The sequence below is a fragment of the Thermobia domestica genome, chromosome 8 (genome assembly GCF_964235325.1).
Source record: "Thermobia domestica chromosome 8, izTheDome1.hap1.1, whole genome shotgun sequence".
NCBI lineage: Eukaryota > Metazoa > Arthropoda > Insecta > Zygentoma > Lepismatidae > Thermobia > Thermobia domestica.
Window position 1 is genome coordinate 232,507,501 of NC_137461.1, and position 20,803 is coordinate 232,528,303.

A 20,803-nucleotide genomic window follows, 5' to 3' on the forward strand; every position below is an offset into this window, starting at 1 on the left:
ACTTAATATCAATATTTATATTACGAGTTTAAGTTGTAATCTTTGCTCTCAGAAAGACGGCTGGACTTTTTTACATTTTCCACTTGGGCCAATCTTAGGTCCGGAAAAAGAGGACATGTGGTGGTAAAAGATGAGGCAGGGTAACAATATCGGTGACGGAAAATTCATGTTTGAATTTCATGTAGTGTCTATTACAATAATATTCGTGGACTTCCTCGAAAACAAACATAAGCTGTAATCTACTTTGGTCTTCACATATTGAAAAGTTGATTTACTTCTCTTACAAGTTACATTGGGTGTAACAAAAGTCCGTGACTATAGGCTATTTCCGTTATAAGTAACGATAAGTAACAATTGAGAGGAAGATCATTGGAAACAGATTATATTAAATCTAAAATGTTGAGAGATTTCCAATTACACCAGCCGTTTGACCTTCATACAAGTAATGGGTCCAATGTTAAATGAAACGCTAAGTTGTTAGGGAATATATTAGAAGTTTCCTAGGTTTCCTCACACTACAATATATATACGTTCCTCATATCATTTTGGCATTCCTTTACGCTCTGTTCGACCAGCATGCTGAATCTCAACGTTGCACTTTCGCTCAGTATTGGGTGCATTACTGGTGTGGAGCCCAAAATGGATGGTGCAATTGAGAAAATTCCACCATTTTAGATTAAAAACAATATATTTCCAACAACGTTACTCTGTTTTCATTCTTTTCGTATCTTTAATCATAAAAAAGATAGCCTATAGCCCCGAACTTGGACATACCCAACGAATATATATACAGTATACCAAACGAACTTCTAATTCTAACAAGAGAATAAGTAATAATGATATACTATGCATAATCAGATTATATTAATTAACTTTCTACGTAGTAAAATAACACAAAATAAGTTATGTCACCATTCATGTGGCTTTGGACTGTCACATACAATAGATCTACTATACCTGAGTCCAATAGGTGCAGACTTCGGTTGGTTCAGGTTGATAGCGTGAATATTCCACTTCACGTGTCCTACCACACATCATAGAAACATTACTCAATTCAGGTACAGACGTGGGGTCATCAAAGCTTATATCTTCACTTTCCGCACCAAGGTTGTCGTTCAAAAAAAGATTCAGTGGCGGTGGATCTGTACAATATTCATAACTAGTAAGTCACTAAAATGACATGAATCAAACTAATACAAGCATATTACTTCATTAATAAATCGTTGTCACAGATTCGCCTCATGATGGGAGCACAAAGCACCACATTTAGATAGTGCTTCAGATCCCACCTTTAAGCAATAAGTTTCGTCTTATATAGTCCGGATGTTAGAAAAGAATTAAAGCTCTTGTTTACTAAGTAGCGAAAATCCTTGTGCGTATGAACGCTTGAAATTTAGAGTACATTTATCCACTTGGAACTAGCACTAAGATAATATTACCATACTATTGCCTTGTGACAAATTTCTTACCTCTAAAAATTTCATATCTCTGTTAAAATATGGTCCAATTTACTGAGATATAAAAAGTTCAGTAGTCATATTTTTCAATGGAGGCCCTTGATTTGTCAGTGTTTAACAAAAATGAAAATTACTCCCTTACGTATGAACCCTTCTTGTATGAAAAAGTGAAGTGAAATGAAATGGAATCTGTCTGTTTTATGTATCACGCTTATGCCGTGTAGGATAAAGGAGACGGTGATGTTGAAAAGTGAATGAAATTGGAAATGAAGAAAGTGGGAGAAAATAGGATGACCTCGAGAAATCTTACACACATGGCGTTTGCTCACTAAAAATCCCACTTGGCACGAACCATAGACTCCATGCACCGAGATGAATACTCTATCACTCAGCCAACGCACCCCCTGTATGAAGAAGGAGCGAAATTAAAATTTTAGGATTGCAAAGTCATGACATCACGTGATTCATTTGTTTGTTGGTAACAGTACCAAGTATGATTTACAGAATGACCAACAAGTTACAGTATGATGAGGCAGCAGCAGTGTAAATTTACCAGTTGCAATCGACAAAGAGGAAACGTCACCTACACTCGGATTGAATGGTGCAATTAACGTCGAATTAATCTGCAAATACAAGTATCTATTTGTTTCTTACGGTGATTTTTCTTCAAGATACTCTCAATCAATACAGTTACCTTAGGTGCCATTACTATGTGTGAGTGATGTGGTTGACGAAAAATTGTTAGTTTCGCAAGTTTCTGTACATTTGATTTATTTATTTTACTTCTTGTAATGATAGGTACATAATCATACAGAAGTTTAATTCCGCAATCGATTTCAAGAAGTCCTCTTTAACACTGAAGAGAAAATTAAAACCTGAGTTTTGTGCTTCATGAGCGTGGAACATCAATCTGAAATAGTCTATTTGTAGTACTATTATCCTGTAGAATCAAACAAAAATCCGCAACATAACAGACAGATAACTATGATGCTTCAGCAAGAATGCCCGGGGAATTCATAAGGAACCAATCATATTAATCGTTCATGCTGCTATTCTTATTTTACCATACATAATTTGAGATCAGTGATTCGTAAAATGATTGTAGTGTCGGTCTTTGTAAAGTCGAAGAGATAAGGTAATTGCTGTTTCCACGAACAGTATTAGCTGCACTCCCCTAGCTTCGCCTGCTTAAAGCCACAAGTAAAACAATTTTTAACATATAGAACACTGTAGCGATAACATTTTCACCAATATGTTGATATCAATTCTTTACCGTGTGCGAGCACTTAATACTGAAAACATAAACTTTTATAATGAGCTCCGAAAGTGGCTTATACTAAAATATACTTAAAACGTATACTATTTCAAGCAATCATAATTTGTACCTTATCAATAAGGTAACAATTTAGAGAAATGTGCATTACAGTTAGATTAAAATCTTTTTTAATTTCTCTGAATTAAAAAAAGCTTCCAAAAATTGGCAATGATTTAACTATTCTCTTGAAACGTAATAAAAGTAAGTTGTTCTAACTTATGTACCAATCAAGGAAATTACGTACACTACTAATACCCTCTAGTAGTAGTTAGTGTTTAAGCACCCGAAATTTGAAATGAATGAATGAAAGGAAAATGTCTTTATTGAAGTGGGCGAAGTTCAGCCATGGCTGCTCTACCACCTAACCCTTGTCAAAAGAATACAGTACTGAACATTACACATCAAATGGAACGAAAGAGAAAAGAAAGAAGTAAAAATTACAATACAAGTAAAAGAAGAAATTAGAAAATAAACATGTCACATATGCAATAAAGAAAAGTATCGATATTGTTGGATTTAGGTAAGTTGTTACATAAAACTGTACATGTCGAAAGTGCCAAAGAGTGTAAACCATGCTACACGCCCGCATTGTGGATTAAGTTAAAATTATTATTTGGTTATTAGAATATAAATAACATTTATTTTGTTATTTAAATAGTATGGTACGTTTCGAGCTCTTCAGTGCAGCTCTTTGTCAGTCTTTCAACTGACAACAGAAACTCCAATGACTAATGCTTGACAATAATGACAATACACAGAATACAATAGCAGCACATTATTCATAGATGGTATTAGTGACTAACTAAAACAATTTAAAATACACTAGAGCGTCGATTATCCGAAGTAATTAGGGGACATGGGTGTTCGGAAAACTGGTTTGTTCGGATAATCGAACTGTACTGTACTGTACTGTACTGCACTGTAATGGACTGTACCTCTACAGCCAGTGCCAAACCGACAGAAGTGTGCTCATTGTTGAAACACAGCGACTGGCGGCTTGGCCGGTCAGCAGCGCCTTATGAAGGCCCCATTAGAAGCAATGTTCCGCCAGCGGTGGCTCAGTGCGGCGACTACTGTGGGAAACTTGGTTTGGGAGTGAGGGGGATGATGGACGGTAGGGTGGGAGAGTAAAAGGTGCGAGCGAGTACACAGTTCGGTTAAGCGGTCGTTCGGTTGACCGACGTTCGGATAATCGACGCTCTACTGTATACAATTATGCCACCTGACCAAAATGCTCTCTCATGCCCTTTTATTAAGAGTTTCTTAATTTGTACACTACAGTGTGTACATTTTGAAACTTCACAATCATTCTCACTATCTGAATTATTTAAAAGCAATCGAGTATTTATTGAGGTTTCTCATAATCCCATCTCTTGCAGTTCAGGTTAATTAAATACCACGACTCACTAACCTCCCTGAAGATTTAAATAAACAATTAGGCCTATATGATAGTATTTGTGAAATATACAATTTTATCGAATATGGTCCATTTTTTTCTTAGAATTTCCAACCATCTCAATTGCTTGCAAATGAAATGGGCCAACAATGAGGGACCACATATTCCACTACGACGCAACTATTCTCATTGTAAAAAGAGGACGTTAAGTCCAGTTAAATCAAGCAAACAATTGAATAGGCAGTGGTAAGCGTTATGAAATTTGGAAATTTTCAGTTTGAGTCTACTGCAGAAAAACCTTGCATAAGTTTCTTCAGAATTTAATCTCTGGCTGATTTCCTTCTATTTCGAGTTATTTTATTACTTATTGTTCACCATGTATGGCTTCTGACCTTTCTGGAAAACTGTTAATGAATAAATATGGTCAATTCCGCGGTAAGTGACCCTACCAAGTGAAAATTTTAAGTTTCAGCTTGGCTCAAATAATTATTAAAATTCATTTTTAAGAATCCCGAATTTTTCATACGTGGACAAGATTATACCAACGTTGACCTGTAGATGGCTCTGCAGGAGTTACAATATGGCCACTTTCATGCCGCAGAAGATCGTATCTACAGTGGGAATTTAACACAATTTTTTTTCCTGCTAATTCATGTAGGTAAGTGAAGATTACGTATGGTACTTATTAAGATAATGTTTGGGTTTACATCAGTGCTATTGTTTTGTACATAATTTAATAATAGCAGGAAAATTATAATATTTGATTTATTCAAGTAGGCTGTCGTGTAAGTCACAAGAAAACATAAACAAGTTTATGTATCTATATACATAATTAAACAAAAAAAGCTGTAATTCTACATTTTCTTCATTTGAGCGGAAGGTAATCAAAGACCGTGTAGAAAGTCCCGAAATAATACGCGTAACTCTTTTAAATACAAAATATAATATGTCGTGTAAGTCACATTTCCTTCCCTGTCGTGTAAGTCACATTATGCGTGTCGTGTAAGTCACATTTTGTTGCAATGTTACTACATTGAAAATAGTTGCTAACTGCAGTAAAACGTATAAACAATGGATTGATAACCCAATTAATGTATTAGGTGCCATGTTCAGTGTAAGAGAATAAAAGATAAGGACGATAAAAGCAATATTATGACGTATGGGTGTAAAGTGTACTTGACTGGACTATAAATGTAACAAATGATTGAAAAGTTCAACAATATGAATCAATGTGATCTAGAAAGTTTTTAAAAACGTGACAGGAAGTATCTACCGTCTCTGGAACAATGCCGGCATATGTGGTTCCGAAGTTTCTAGCTTCAGCTACTTTTAATACTAATATTGGTTTTCTCGTACTCTTTCGTTGTTTTGGAAACATGCTTGTAAATTGGTATTTATTGCCTTTATGCATCTAAAGCTCAGGCCGGTATAGGACGGAGGTGGGTATGTGGGAAAGGATTCGTTCAGACCTATTGAAAGGATATCATCTCGGCATTTGCCTGGTGTGAATGAGGAACACCTCAGTCAGGATTGCCAGCTATATGTTTTAAACCCGCAACCTACCGAGCCAAATCTAGCACGCTACTGCTCTGTCACGCTTCCTTGGTAGAAAACATGCTTACCCAAACGAAAATATGTAAGTCACAACAAAGTTTACTTTAAGATTATGAAATTAGGACATGTCAGATATGTAACACTTGTCTTTTCTATTGCATTTTCAGATATGCCTAGTTCAGAAGCTGAATGGAAGCGGAAATAGATAGAGAAGTTGAAAAGAATATTACATCAAATGTATTTTTAGTGGAAATTACTGTTTTATGTACCAAGAAAAGATACAAACCGGTCACTGGATATCTAACAGTTGTACTATGTAAACTGCCATAATATATTTTCCTGAAGAAAATGAAACCACAGAACATGATTCGTGCGTAATTATATCTGATTGTATGCATCAAGATATGTTTACAGTTGCTTGCTTCTATTCTACACTTATGGAAGATTTTGAATGGCGTCATCCGGGTTTTCCGATCAATAATGTGAATTATCAGTCGGATGATGGTGCGCAACATTATTCACTTTGTTCAATAAATTGCAGAAAGTTGAAATGTCTTGGCATATTTCGGCTATGAACTATGGCAAAGGCTCTCAAAGACAAATTGATCCTCAATCTGCTTCAGAATTTATTGAGAGCGCACGCAAGTTATGTCCGAACATTCATGTAATATATTGTAGTAAAGAGTATTACTTCAAAAATTTGAGTTGATGCGCCAATGGAACCATCATAAGAAAGAAATATGTAATATTTCAAAAACACGAAACTAGCACTACTTTCATTGTGTTTCAGCGTATACCATTGAATGTTGTCTCATCTAAGATATTTCTTCACCACGAAGGAAATTCGATGTCATTCCAGAACTGTTCATTGGCGCATGAGAAGGGAATAAACGCAGCGAAGAAGTGATGAAAATACTCTACTGGAGACAGGGTATTATTACCCTTCGCCGAAAAAAGAACTATTAAATATTTGTTAGATGTGGAGAAAAGAATCACAACAACTGTATGTAACATTTCTTCGCCATTACCATCAAGATAAAGAATTTTATCGGCCACAACAGAAAGATTAGGCCTATGTTGCATTAACAGACGTCGATCACAGACATAAATTAGAATTTGACAAATTTTGCTCCAATAAAAGAACTGTTAACTTCTTGTTTTGTCTGTTAACTTCCTTTTATCTATCTAAATCATTAGTGCCACTCTATCCGCCAATAGATTTTGAAAGTGTAATTAAACGAAGTCATAATGTTAGACTTGTCGTGTAAGTCACAAATTTATGTCGTGTACGTCACGTTATATTTGTGGCATATATTTTATAATAAATACAGAAAATATAATAATCTTCTTTTGGTCTTGTAGCTTGGTATCTACTTAATATATGTAAAAAGTTTTATTTTTCTTGCAGCAATAGAAGAACAGAATTTTCATATAGTTTACCGTTATTCAAAACACGATGTCTCCTACTGTCGTGTAAGTCACGCATATATATAGAGACTTGTTTCAGCCATTTTGTTTACATATTTAAATGCTGCAAATGAAAATGAATGAAGGACTTATTGCCCCTTATTTATAACCTAAAACTTGCCCATGAAAATATCTTATAATTTTTGTAATACATAATATTTACTGCCGTCTGACGTCTGGTGTCGTGTAAGTCACAAATGGAATTAGCCATATACAGCAGATCAAAGCCAAATTTAAAACCAGATCTCAGGCACTAAACTATATATGTAGATACTATTTCTGGCCATCTTTGTATAAACGAATACTTAATACAATTAAATATAAAATAATACGTATTTATTTTATTATGTGAATTAATATTAGTTGAAATACCTGATTGTAGCACTGTCACAATGATTTGATGTATAAGGGCTCTGTTGTAGTATCGATGAGCAAAAATTCTTTGTTGAACGTCATAACTAGACGATCTCCAGCTTGCGAAGAATACACCTGCAGAACAATTTCAAATCGTTGAACCAAATTTAGGATGTTATCCTACTGCAACTGAATTTAATATTAAATGTTCAAGCAACTGACTAGTATTTAATGATTACATGTTTCAATAACTAATTAAGAGTTCAAACTACCTATCAATGAATAAATTCGTTGTTTAAATATATTATACTAACTTCAAATTCAATCACTTTAGTGATTGTTAATATTGAATACCTTTCACGAAATACAATTTATGTACAGATTGTATTAAAAAGGATTTTACAACTTTAAAAACTCATATTAATTTATTCATTTATCTTGCAGATATGATTTTGGCGTTCTTTTGTAACAAAATCCACCAAGTTTTGACTCTCATGGTATACTAGTTTAGAAACAAGCCACCGCAAGCGCTATCGGCAGTTTCAGGAAAGATAGCTACCTTTACTGGTCCCGAGCGTGCTAGCTATGTGTTTTAGTTTGAAGAATCCAAGTTTGCGACAACTGTACAACATAATTTTCGTACAAAGTCTGGTAAAGATCCTCCCAGTAGGCCTACTATTTATAAGTGGCATAAGTGTTTTTATTGAAACTGAATGTTCGATAAAACACAATAAATCTTCAGATCGTCCCCGTATATCTGAAGACGTTGTAGAGCAACTGAGACAAAGCTTAGCGTGAGTTGAAAAAACGGTTGCATCTCGAACCATACAAATTACAAATGGTGCAAGAATTAAAAGACACTGATAGAATTGCTCACAAGGAAGTTTGCATGGAGATGTTACAAGAAATCGACTTCAGATACGATGTGTGCGGCATCACCAACGGAAGCCACATTGATCTTCTTTAGGTATAAGGTAAAAACACTTGATGTATTTCGGTACATAATGATACCAAAACCATGTGTGACAGTTAAATCAATAAATCAATATGAGTTCTTACAGTTGTAAAGTCCTTCTGATACACCTTGTACTTGAACTTGGTATTGAACAATTATGACCCACAATTACATTGAGATAATACAAAAGATTCAGTTAGTGAAACGAATTGTGTTTTTTGAAAAAAAAAAACGTAAAAGACTCAATGGTACGCGTCTATTTGCATTAATCGTTAAGTTAAATCTTAGATTACTCCACAGAAATAATACTAAACTTAAGACTGGAACATTTTTGTAGTTTAACTTTGGAATCTTAAAAATCATCCATATCTAAATGTCTAGTGTTCTCCCTTCTGCAGCTGATGATGGCAGCTCTTCGAATTCCAGTGGTAATATACATTAATTTATAGATTAACATGAGTCTTAATATTAAAAGCGGAACATAAAGCTACAAAAATTACACTTTAAATCCTTAATTATTAATAAAAATTTGCACCTTCAGTTGCACGAAGTACAATGATCCTTTCCTTTCCTATTCTTTAACACCAGAACACAAAGTGAGCCTTACTTAGAATTTCAGTTTTACGCCCCTACATTTATGTCCTGTAGGTTAAACAAGACGGACGATTAATGGAAGTAAATGATAAGCAATTTGTGATATAAAAATTTGTAAGAAAATTGAAGAATCCTGAGAAAACACATGGATATGTGACTCTATTTAATTACAATATGAGTAATCTAATAAGTTTAGAGGAAAACTTTGAAATTTCAAATAGATCCAAAAGAATAGAGTTTACTTCGTAACCCCATATTCAAATACTGAAAACAGAAGGGAATAGATGAAACATCTTAAATGAGAAGAAGCTAAATTTGAAAACTGAAGTGCATTAAATATTATTAATTACACTTAGTAATAAGCCTAATATATTGTTACCTTTGCTAATCAAATAGTAAAGGTAACAAATAGCAATACTGTTACATACATTATGAAAATGATAGAAATTACTTATCTACAGTACTCGTAAGCTACTGGAAAAAGTACCTTTCTCAACATCCATGGTATAACCCGCGGGCTCCAAATTGCTTTGTTCATCTATCTGGATGTTTACCATTGAAGGAATGCGAGCACGATGGCTTGTTACATTTCCTCCATTGTAGACTCCTGATACATATACTGTTGTAGAAAATACTGTAGTGGAGACATGGCCGTTGCCTACTGACGCCATGTAACGAACTAAAATGTTTCCATTATCATCTCGTGGTAACCTAACAAACATTTAGAAAAAATATTTCGTTAAAATACAAAATATAAAAGGGAAAAATGCTAACAAGAGACTATGCGAACCGTGACAGCTAGATATTTATGAAAATTGGTACCCTGACTAATTGTGTATCGCTGATCATTGTGGTGATAGTCACTTCGGTGCGGAAATGTGTTGTTTACAGGGTGTTTTAAAACAACATCGACAAAGTTTGGAAGTTGATTCCTGACACCAAGATAAGACGAAAAGTATAGACCAACCTGGGTGCACAAATGCTACCTTTTGGAGTTATAGGCTACCGAAAACGTGGAAAAACGAACTTTAAAAGGTCATAGCTTCAAAACTATGGTACCTACCGTAATCGGGTAAAAACTTCACTTAGGAACTAGTATATGTCCTATCCAAATATCCAAGTTTCAGAATCCTGCGGTACTTTCGTAACCAATTTAAAGAAGTAGTTGGTGAGTGCTTCCAATTAAATGCCTCAATAAAAAACTACCTCAATAAAAATCGTTGCGTGAATACCTTAGAATTCTGAAACACGTATTTTTGGATTGCGCACATATTAGTCCCTACAGGAAGTCTTGACCCGACTACGGTATACTGAGAAAAAAATTGTAGATGGCGTACTTAAAAAGATAGGTTACATGCGTAATTCCTGTAGTTTTTGGACTTAACGTGCATCAGATGTATAAATGAAAAACGCATGTTTTATAATACTTTCTGTATAAGTGTTCCACCTATACGTACTTTCCGTATGAAACAATGTAGGCATTCAGGATCTCACATACAAATGGACGTATATAACATATAGTGGACGAAGGTAACATAAGTATATGCATGTGATATACGGAAAACTGTTAGATGTCAGACATCCAGCAACGCCATGATGTAACATCTAAGGGCAGTGCCTATGTAGCATACGGATAACGTATGCTCCGTACTAATTTCTCTAGTAAGCAAGAGGATACCGTATATTTGTACAATATACTGCTGTCTGGAGAACGGATTTTTCTCTGTGTAGGTCTCATAGTTTTGTAGCTATGGGCATTTAAAGTTCTTTTTGTTTTTCATGTTTTGGGCAGCCTATAACTTCGAAAGGAAGCATTAGTGCACCCAGGTTGGTCTATACTTTTTATCTTACCTTGGTGTCAGGAATCACCTCCCAAACGTCGATGTTGTTTTGAAACACCCTGTATATATAATACATATACCAAGCAGTGACCGGTAAGGTTGTGCCGAGTTATACACCAAAAATAGCGGGAAAAGGCTGAAAATGAAAAATGTATTCAGGTAACCTGATACCTTCGGGAAGGGGACCCGTGGCCAATTGATTGATTGATTGATTTTGAGTTTTACGTCCCGTTCAGCAGCGAGGCTATGTGAGACATGGACCTACTGATTAACGTGGAATCCGAACCACATGAGACACGTGGCCAAGAACACGGCAGTAGTGTCACACGAGCAGTGCTACCATCCCAACATAAACTTATAGTTTTTCAAATAGAACGTATACCATTTTTATGGCATTAAAAGGATTGGCATAAAACGTGAAAGGAAATATGCAAAAGGTGGGTTACCAGTGTTGCTACATAAGGGAGATATGAGGCTCTAAAGTTGAGAAATTATAGGATCTGTCAATGAAACAAACAAATGTACAACAACAACAAGACTGTAGGAAGAACAAATGTAGAGTGGGCATCCCACAGCAACATAGCATTCAGTGACTAACGGGCTTGATAAAACATATCGAGTGTGTGGCTAGGGCGAGAAATGTACAGTCCGCAGCAAAAAAAAACTTGCAACATGAGCAAGTAAGTTTATTGTGAAACTGCGAAGTCTTTTGCTCCAAAATAAGTGTGAGGATAGGGCGCCGAGGTTTCTCCTGGCGTGATTCGTGCCACTTAGACGTTATGTTGATTTCCTTGGCTGTTAGGCGTAGTTTTACAATAAACTTACATGCTCATGTTGCAGGTTTTTTGCTACGGACTGTACGTATTTTGCCATACTATTTATGGCTTTCTCTTGTATGTATTGGTATATATTGTTAAAATATTTTACACCTGTATATTATTGGTAAAATGAATGCTGTGTGTTTTGTCTTCATCGTTGTCTCACATGCTAACGTTATCTATACTTTTGACTGACACCTATCACTGGTCATTAGCGAACCGATTCTGACATACTTTCTTGTCACAGATTTGTTACTTTTCGTGCTACAGTTTTTCTGTACTCTTTTCAGGCGCTACGCCGTCGTTTCTGTGGTTTGCAAGGCATGTAGGATTTTATGCAGTGTTGCAACCCTAAGACAGTTCGTTTTATTGCTCTTCGGAACGGTTCGACATATTGATTCCATACAAACGCCATTGCAATTGCTTCGCTACAGGAAGACTTTCTGTTCCCATTTCTGCAATATGTCACATAGGACTTCTTCTTTCTACAGCTCCTCTAACATTAGACATCTTTTGGGTGAATCCTGTAACAAGCCCGTTAGACACTTGATGCTGTAGTTTACTACCTAATGTACATTTGTTCTTCTGTAGTCTTGTTGTTGTTGTACATTGGTTCGTTTCTCTGTATGGAGCCCATAATTTCTCAATTTAGAGCCTCATATCTCCGTTATTAGGCAACACTGATAACCCACATTTTGCTTATTTACTTTCACGTTTTTACAGGTTGTTTTAATGCCATAAAATGTTATACGTTCTATTTGGAAAACTAGAAGTTTGTGTTGGGATGACAACACTGCTTGTATGACACTACTGCCGTGTTCTTGGTCACGTGTCCCTCTTCCGTAGGGATCAGGTTACCTGCATACATTTTTCATTCTCTGCCTTTTTCCGGCAAGTTTGATGTATAACTCGGCACAGTCTCAACGGTCACTGCTTGGTATATGTATTATATATAGCAGGTAAAGAGGGCATTTCCGCACCGAGTGACTATCACCATGGTGATTAGCGATCCACAACTAGTCAGGGTACCAATTTTCATAAATATCTAGCTGTCACGATTTGCATACGTCCCTTGTAAGCACTAACGTAAGTACAATGGTTCTCGCTGTGCTCGTGTAAATAACTGTTGATATGACTATAACTATCAGCACCAGTTGGCTTCATTAATAACGAAAACATGCAAAAATGGAGCCGCTTAGATTCGCTCATTAAAATAGATATGCTTTCACCTATAATTTAATGCTCTTGGCAGTTCAAATACTTGTATAATTTCTTTTTTTCTTTTTTCTTTCTTTTTTTTTAGAATCGTTGATGGTCAAACTAGAGACCTGCACGGGCCGGGCTAAGCCCGAGGCCCGAAGCCCGGCCCGGTCTACGGACCGGGCTTGGGCGGGGCGACTGTTATTTCTTTAGGCCGGGCCGGGCTTGGGTGGGCCGACTCTGTTATTTCTTTTGGCCGGGCCGAGCTTGGGCGGGCCGACACTGATTTCTCTTCAGGTCGGGCCGTGCTGAGGCCAATTAATTGCAATTCTTTAATAATTATTGACTTTCGTTAAACGATAATTGGAATAAAGCCAAACGTTGAAGAAGTGTGCCCGTGAAAAATGTTACAAAGAATGCAATAGCTATTTACAGTTTGTGTTGCTTAGCGGCTCCACTTTCACTATAGAGGATTGCAGGCATTGCGCGGTAAATTGAGCTTTGACCTTGATCTTCACTGAACCAAAAATATGACATGAAGGGGTGGGAAAATTTTGCTTGTCGCTAAACAATATTGCCATCGTCACTTTATGCTAAAATCAATTAAGTTAGATTTTTGTCACAGGAAATGGAGTTTTTGTTCTCTCGATAACAGGCAAAGCTCTAGGAGGCAATGGTACCATTCGGGAGGCAAGCGTCAGGTTGTCAACCAGAGTTTAGAAAATGTTTCTGAGGGTTAGATCAAGTTTAATACTAAATTTTGAGAAAGATTGGGGCTCGAGCTAATTTTTTTTTAAAATTTATCGGGCCGGGGTCGGTCCAAAAACTTTTAAAATTTATCTGGCCCGGGCCGGGCTTGTGCCAAGATTTTCAAAAAAAAAACTTATCGGGCCAGGCCGGGCTCGGGCCAAAAATCTCCAAAACTTTTCGGGCCCGGGCTGGGCCGGGCCTAGGTACATTCGGGCTGGATTGGGCTCAGGCCGAAAAATTCGGCCCGTGCAGGTCTCTAGGTCAAACATACATACCTACCCACGTGTATATAGAGAGTCTGAGGCCATAGATCAACTCTGTTATGCGTAAATATACGTACAAACATGGGAAGATAAAGAGTTGTTAGAAGTTTTCAAATCGCACCATTTGTTTCGTCTTCACAGTAGTAAGGTGCGCTATGTTAGAAGAAAAGGCTCCATTCCCAGTTTAGTAGCCTGTTCTCTTGGGCCCTCATTACACGAACAATGTGCACGTTTTGTCTGTCATTTTTGCCATCCTCTATCGTTGGGTTCGAAGAGATTGCTGGACTAAAAACATAGCTTTGTAATCTAACATGGAATGCTTTGCCACTGCAAAGCCCAAATGGCTGGTGTGATAGAAATTTCCACCATTTTAGATTAAAAATCACATAGTGCATTCTCAATCCTCTCTAATTTTTTTTTTTTTTCGTATATTTACTCGTGAGCTTTGTCACATCCTATATACATTATCCACAGGCATGGGCGGATATAGGAATTGTTTCATGGGGGCAGACCTTTGGCCTCTGAGGAGGCACGATAGAGACAAATGAGAATTAAAGGATCTTATGGGTGGCATTTTTATTTTTTGTCAACAAGTTGGGGGCAATGCTCCATATGCCCCTCCATAGCTCCGCCTATGTCCACAGGACTTTAATTGAACTACTGCTATGCATAGGGTCTAAGCAGACGAAGGCTTAAATAACCATTATATTCGTCTGACCATTTTTCTGCCAAGCAAAAACGGGAAGAGATAACGAAAAATATTTTTTGGTATGAATTCAGCGTCGCAAGAATTTCTTTCATCTGTGTCTTTATTCCTCTGTTCCAAGCAGAAATGGAAGCCAATCTTCCACCATTTTCAATTTCAATTTTAACCACAATACAGCATAAGCAGTAAAAGCTAGCAAGAAACCTATTTTTTCTTGTGTTTAGGAGACTTTTAAGCATGCACACATTTGAAAAGTTTCTCCAATTTTTCCAGTACTCGTTTTTACGTTCAAGTTCTTGTTTCGTGGATCATAAATTCTGTATCTGCTACTTTCTTCCTATTCTTACAATGATTGGTTTTGAATTTTGGTATGTTTCAACACAATTTCAGCACAAAAAAACTTAGTTGAAAGCAGGGCTGTCACGTAGGCAGGGTAATCGCCTCGGGCGCCGCGACCAAGGGGGCACCGAGACGAGAAATAAAAAAATCAAGGAATTCAGATTATGCTGGTAAATATTTTTAAAAAATAATGTAAATTTAGATATTTTATTGATGATCAGGCCACGGCTAAGTAAAATTTATTTATTTATTTATTTCATAAGAACAGTACAATAGGCTTAATGCCCAGTTATAGTGTCGTGTACATAATTATCTAACATACACTATTATACATGTACATACACAAATATACGTCGTTTAATTATGCAGAAGTTATTGCCTGACGATTGTTTTGAACTTGTTTTCGACATACTAAATATATCTACTACATGAAATCTAATTATTTTGTTATATGAAGCACACATTCTCCACAGAGGAGATTTATGTAATATGTTAGTTCTTGGTTTTCTATAGCAGAATGTCCCAATATTTGCTGTTGTAGTTTTACCTATTGGGACACGTAATAATTACTTCTGATACCAATTCTGGACAGTTAATTTTACCGTTTAATAAATTATGTAAGAACAACAGATCAAATACCCAGCTTCTTTTTTATAACGTTTGAAAACTAAAATTCGTTACTGTGTTTTCATAGGGGACATACTTTATGTAGAAACCGGTTTTCTTGTATGCAAGCATTTTTTATTGCATCAGAGTATTTAGAGACATTTGGTGTCCAAACAGTACAACTGTAATCTAATTTCGACCTTGCGGACAAAAAATATTATCTTATAAATGTTGAGTCTTTGTAGAAATCCTACTCTATCCTATAAATTAAATCTAGGTTTCTGTATGCACTACTCGTTATTGCGTGAACGTATTGAGCAAGCCACTTCTTGTATAGGTAAAGTTAATTGAATTTTCTTTAATCGTGAAAAATACAGATTTACATTTTGACACATTCAGGACTAATTTATTCTTATCACACCATATTTGAACTCTTTGTAGATCCTATTGAAGTTTCACGAATTCATCAATTGAATTGGAGTATAATTTGAGACTGTCGGCAAAAAGAAGAATTTCAGAGGTTTTAATACACAGAGGAATATCATTAATAACAAGAAGAAACAACAGAGGACCTAGATTAGATCCTTGAGGGACTCCCGATAGAGTATTGAACTTGAAAATTACCGCTAATGAAAAACATCGTCTAGGATTTTTCAACTGGAACTCTCTCCATCCCCCTGTGAGAAGATTTTTTCTTTAATCTTGGAATTTAATATTTGAATATTCTATGCTATTATTATGTTGATGTGGAGGCCTACCAAATTCAAAATAAGCAAGAATAGCACTCGAATTCAATAATTCAAAATAATGTTTTCATTAACTTTTATGTATTAACTACAAAAGCCATTCACTTTAAAAATTGACATAATTCTAATTTATTTTATCTTACATTACGATCTTACATTCCATATTTAAATCTAGGAGTACAGTATAAACTTTTATTGTTTTTCATAACGGATTAGGGGGGGGCGCCTTGGAATTCTCGCCCCGAGAGCTTACAACCCACAGGAAGGCCCTGGTTGAAAGATAGTAGACCACTGAGAGAGTAATTCGCCTCTTTCAGATAAAATCCACTGATATAAGAACTCCCAAAAATGTGAATCATATATCGTTTTTACAATAACACTCAATATTATTGTAAGTTGACTAAAATATTTGTTAAACTATGAAGACGTTCTAGCAGAATTGAACCATTTATATAGACTTGACAATAATTTATGTTCGAAACTGCAGTCGTCCGCATAGAAGATTTAAATTCTACACATCGAATGTCTATAACAGGGAAATATAACAGGGAAATAATCGTAAAAATATCACGGTTTAAAAATATTGAGCCTTTTGTTCACGAGATGATGTTAGTGTATCAAAACTCAGGGTATATGAGTTGCAGAAAGTCAAGCCTAACGTACTTGAAAGCTGACATTTGAAGCTTTTAGATGTGCAATAAGGTGTTGAAATTCTATTAACCTTTAAACTACGGAGGGTTTAACCTTTAAACTACGGAGCTCTGTAAGGGTTTACAAAGAAGTCCATTGCTTCACACCTATTTATCGAAGACACATGAAACAGCCAGTGTTACAAAAGTTATTGTAGTACTATTTCGAAATCGAAATATCCGTAGTTAAGACAAGAAACAGGGTATTTTGAAAACAAAGTATCCCGTAGTTTAAAGGTTAATCAGATGTAAGATATTGCGCCGTGAAGATGAGTGAAGTTTCCGAAAAAAAAAAACGTAGACGTTCTGAAGAAATAAAAATTGATCGTTATGAATAATATTTGAACAAAAATAATTTCTGTGCTGTCTTTTTGAGAGCATATGCTACAAGAAAATCGTGTCACTTCTATTCCTATTTCAGAGTTTCAGCTCAAATTCAGTATGATAGTTTTAACATGGTTGCAGAGGTTCTTATGGTCTGATATGATTGTCCTTTCTCAGCCACATTGCATCTATAGGCTGAGGTTTCACATTTTATTTCAGTGTTTTCACATTTTTGGATCATACTTTACATTCATTCCCTCATTTCTGTACACCATTGTAGAAATTGAGCAAAATACACTAACAGCTTCACCGTTGTCCAGTGGTGGATCTAGAAGGTAAACACTGGGGAGTCAGCCAGAATCCAGACTATGATAGGTATATTATGAGTTTACTATAAACTTTCAAAAATACAGTATATAAATAATAGCTTAAATTATTTTTGTCACTAAAAAAACTGGAGGCCTAGGTCCCCCGGCCCTGGCCTAGATCCGCCACTGTCGTTGTCTTTTAGTTCCTGATTATTATTTAAGAAACAAACTAACTCTAGTGCGTTTGCTATATTTTCAAAAAAAAAAAATCTTGTATTTTGTATTCGAATTGTTGTTTAAACAATTTGTCGGGAAGCTTCATTTGAAATTTAATTTTTCTCCGCAGTTTATGGGAAGGAAAAGTACCTTCAGCAGGTATTTTAATTCTTAACTTTATGTTATATTTTATACAAATATCTATATTTTTGGATTATGCTGATTAAGAATGGAATGGAATCTTTAAGTTTTACGTCCCACGGTTATGCCGGTTAGACTAAAGGAGACGGTGATAATGAGAGATGAGTGAAAATGGTGGAATGAAGAAAGTGGGAGGAAACGGAGAACCCCGAGAAAACCCACGAGCACGGTATTTGTCCACCACAAAGTCTACACGGCGCGATCTGGGATCGAACCGTGGACCCCAAGCACCGGAGGTGAACGCTCTACCACTGAGCCACCGGGCCCCCAATGCTGATTAAAAACCTATTGTATCTCAAATAGAGCCGAAAATTACGAAATTAAGTAATTGTAACTGTTTCTGAGTAGTATCCTGAAACTATTTTAAGTTATTCTCTTTTACTCTACTAGGAAGTTTTACACCTACTCCGAATAAATTTTGAGGTGCATTTTTAAGGAAGAGTTGGTTATGAAATGTTAAAGCTTATCCTATCGCATTTATGATAAACACCTTAGCTTGAAGTTTGATTTATTATTAAGAAATACAAACTTTATTCTGAAATTCATATAAAGCCTTCCAGATAGTAAGACTAACTCAATATCGAATTATTTTTTCATTGTTTACCCAAAGTATTAATCGAAATAACAGAAATTTTAATAATATAACAATAATAACTGATTGATACAGGCAAGGACGCCGATTTCTCTGTAAATTTGGCGGAGCCCATTCAGATGCAGAAGGTATATATATGAAGACTTTAAGACAAATTACACTTAAATTATGCCAAATATTGTATACTCATAAATACAATAGGGGGGCCCATATGAGCTTTGGGGGGGGGGGCCTCGGCCGCCAGGATCTGCGCCCTTGGATACAGGAATGTTTTTTAGGTTCACTCGTACTACGCTCATATGCATACTTTTCTCACACAAACTTTTAATACGTTCTGATCAAAATAATAAAAATTATCTAATACCGTAATAGTGGGATTGGTCCATCTTACAGCTGCACACCATCAGTACACAATAAAGAAAATAGTAGTCGCTAAGTTTATATTTGCGCTATGCCACTGGGCAAAATAGTACTTTAAATCAATATAATGCGACTTGCCCAGTATACCGTATAAATAAGTAGCATCATCACTACTATACCACATAAAACTGTTTGGTTACAATATTGAAAGTGACTGAAAGATATGCAATCAATCTAATTTTTCGGTATTTTGGGTTACATACTGCCAAGGAGTAATTCGTCTTATAATAATTACCTATAAGAATACATTGGGAACCATATCTTTAGGTCAAGTGAATGGACCACCTCCATCATCAAATTCGTTTCCTAACGTGCAACCTTCTATATCTTGACCAAAATTCAAGATGACTCATCACATAGTTGAGATTTTTTGTCTCCCAGATAGATAGACACATGAACAGACAGATAAGTAAAAATTACAAGATCATTACTCTTACACACACACTGTATGACCAGAAGTAGCCTAATGTATGTGAAAATACAATAAAATATGTGCACAGGACTTCACTGTTTTAAAAATAAATCACGTGTGAGTGAACTTCTCAAGAAAAAAGAATATCGGTACAAATCACATCTACGTTGGAGCAGTTTTTCCAGGAGACAATACTAAGGTATTTGTGCAGATAAAGTTCACAAATCCAGTACTTGCTGTATGAACAAGGTAAACAATTGTTTTTAGGAATCAGTACTAGAATATTAGGTTGGTATTGGTAGGCGTGTTCCACAACACCGCGGATACTCTACTAATTTTAGATAGGAAGCGTTGAACAGTCGTTTACGAGCACGTGGCTGATGTCTTACGGAGATAAAGTTGACCAGTGTTTCTTCCAGACATGTTTTGGGGGGCACTGACCCCCGGAATTCTGAGAGTGCCCCACGGAGGAGACCAAAACAATACCTATATAATATAATAATAAACTGAATAGTACCAGCAGTGCCCCCCTCGGAACATTGTTTCTGAAAGAAACATTGATGTTGACAGTTTGATTCAGAACTACAGTTACATATTTCCAACATAAAAACTAGAACTCACCCTTCTGCGTAAAACTTGGTTGCCTCTGGGCTGATATCTGGATATATAATAGCTTCGATGGCACAAATAAATGTCGAAACGAGAAACAAGAATAACAACGGGAAACACTTCAATTGTGTTACTTCCATTACGGATTATTTCTAAGACTAAAATTAAGCTTAACCATAGAGACCGTGACAAATAAACTGAGATAATAATGTTTTCGTTTAACAACAAACGAATTTCGCAAACTCAGATAACGTACTTCAAGTGATAATCTTATCATTTTTTATATAAATAAACACTTTTATTTCTTTAAAGGAAAGGTCTCATCACCTTACAGCATAGGCAAGCAAGAGAAGGGACAGACCTCTCCTAAAACACTGTTGAAACATACCATACCGTTGGACCACAGGTGTTTCTTTCAGTTTCCAAAAGTAAGGAGGATGCAAGGTATGCCAACTACGCCAATGACTTCTAGAAACGAGAATGCTTACATTTATTTTTATGTAATGGAAAATGTCTTAATTATTTGATGGATGAACAGTTACAGTATTTCTCCCGTCAATATAGCTAAGCACATCTCTGCCAAAGATTGGAGAACCACAAAAAAGTGGTCAAACCTACATTGTCAAAAGTGAGGCGGTACAAATTAGTCCAATGCACTCCTAGCGCCAAAA

At 35.9% G+C, this 20,803-nt stretch overlaps 1 protein-coding gene across 3 annotated transcripts in view; it reads right to left on the bottom strand.

Annotated features, from left to right (window-relative positions):
• The window catches only part of LOC145693488 (protein-glucosylgalactosylhydroxylysine glucosidase-like), a 124,880-nt gene that overhangs the window by 74,009 nt on the left and 30,068 nt on the right, over positions 1-20,803 (bottom strand). For 2 of the 3 annotated variants that reach the window (XM_081769531.1, XM_081769530.1), the window contains 3 exons: positions 9,580-9,803; positions 7,562-7,678; positions 958-1,142 (listed from right to left, as the gene is read on the bottom strand). In XM_081769531.1, coding sequence (XP_081625657.1) covers positions 958-1,142; positions 7,562-7,678; positions 9,580-9,763 — 486 coding nt within the window. In that variant the 5' untranslated portion in view covers positions 9,764-9,803. Of the gene's footprint in view, positions 1-957; positions 1,143-7,561; positions 7,679-9,579; positions 9,804-20,144; positions 20,308-20,803 lie in introns of those variants that run through there. The other variant, XM_081769528.1, reaches the window with a different exon arrangement.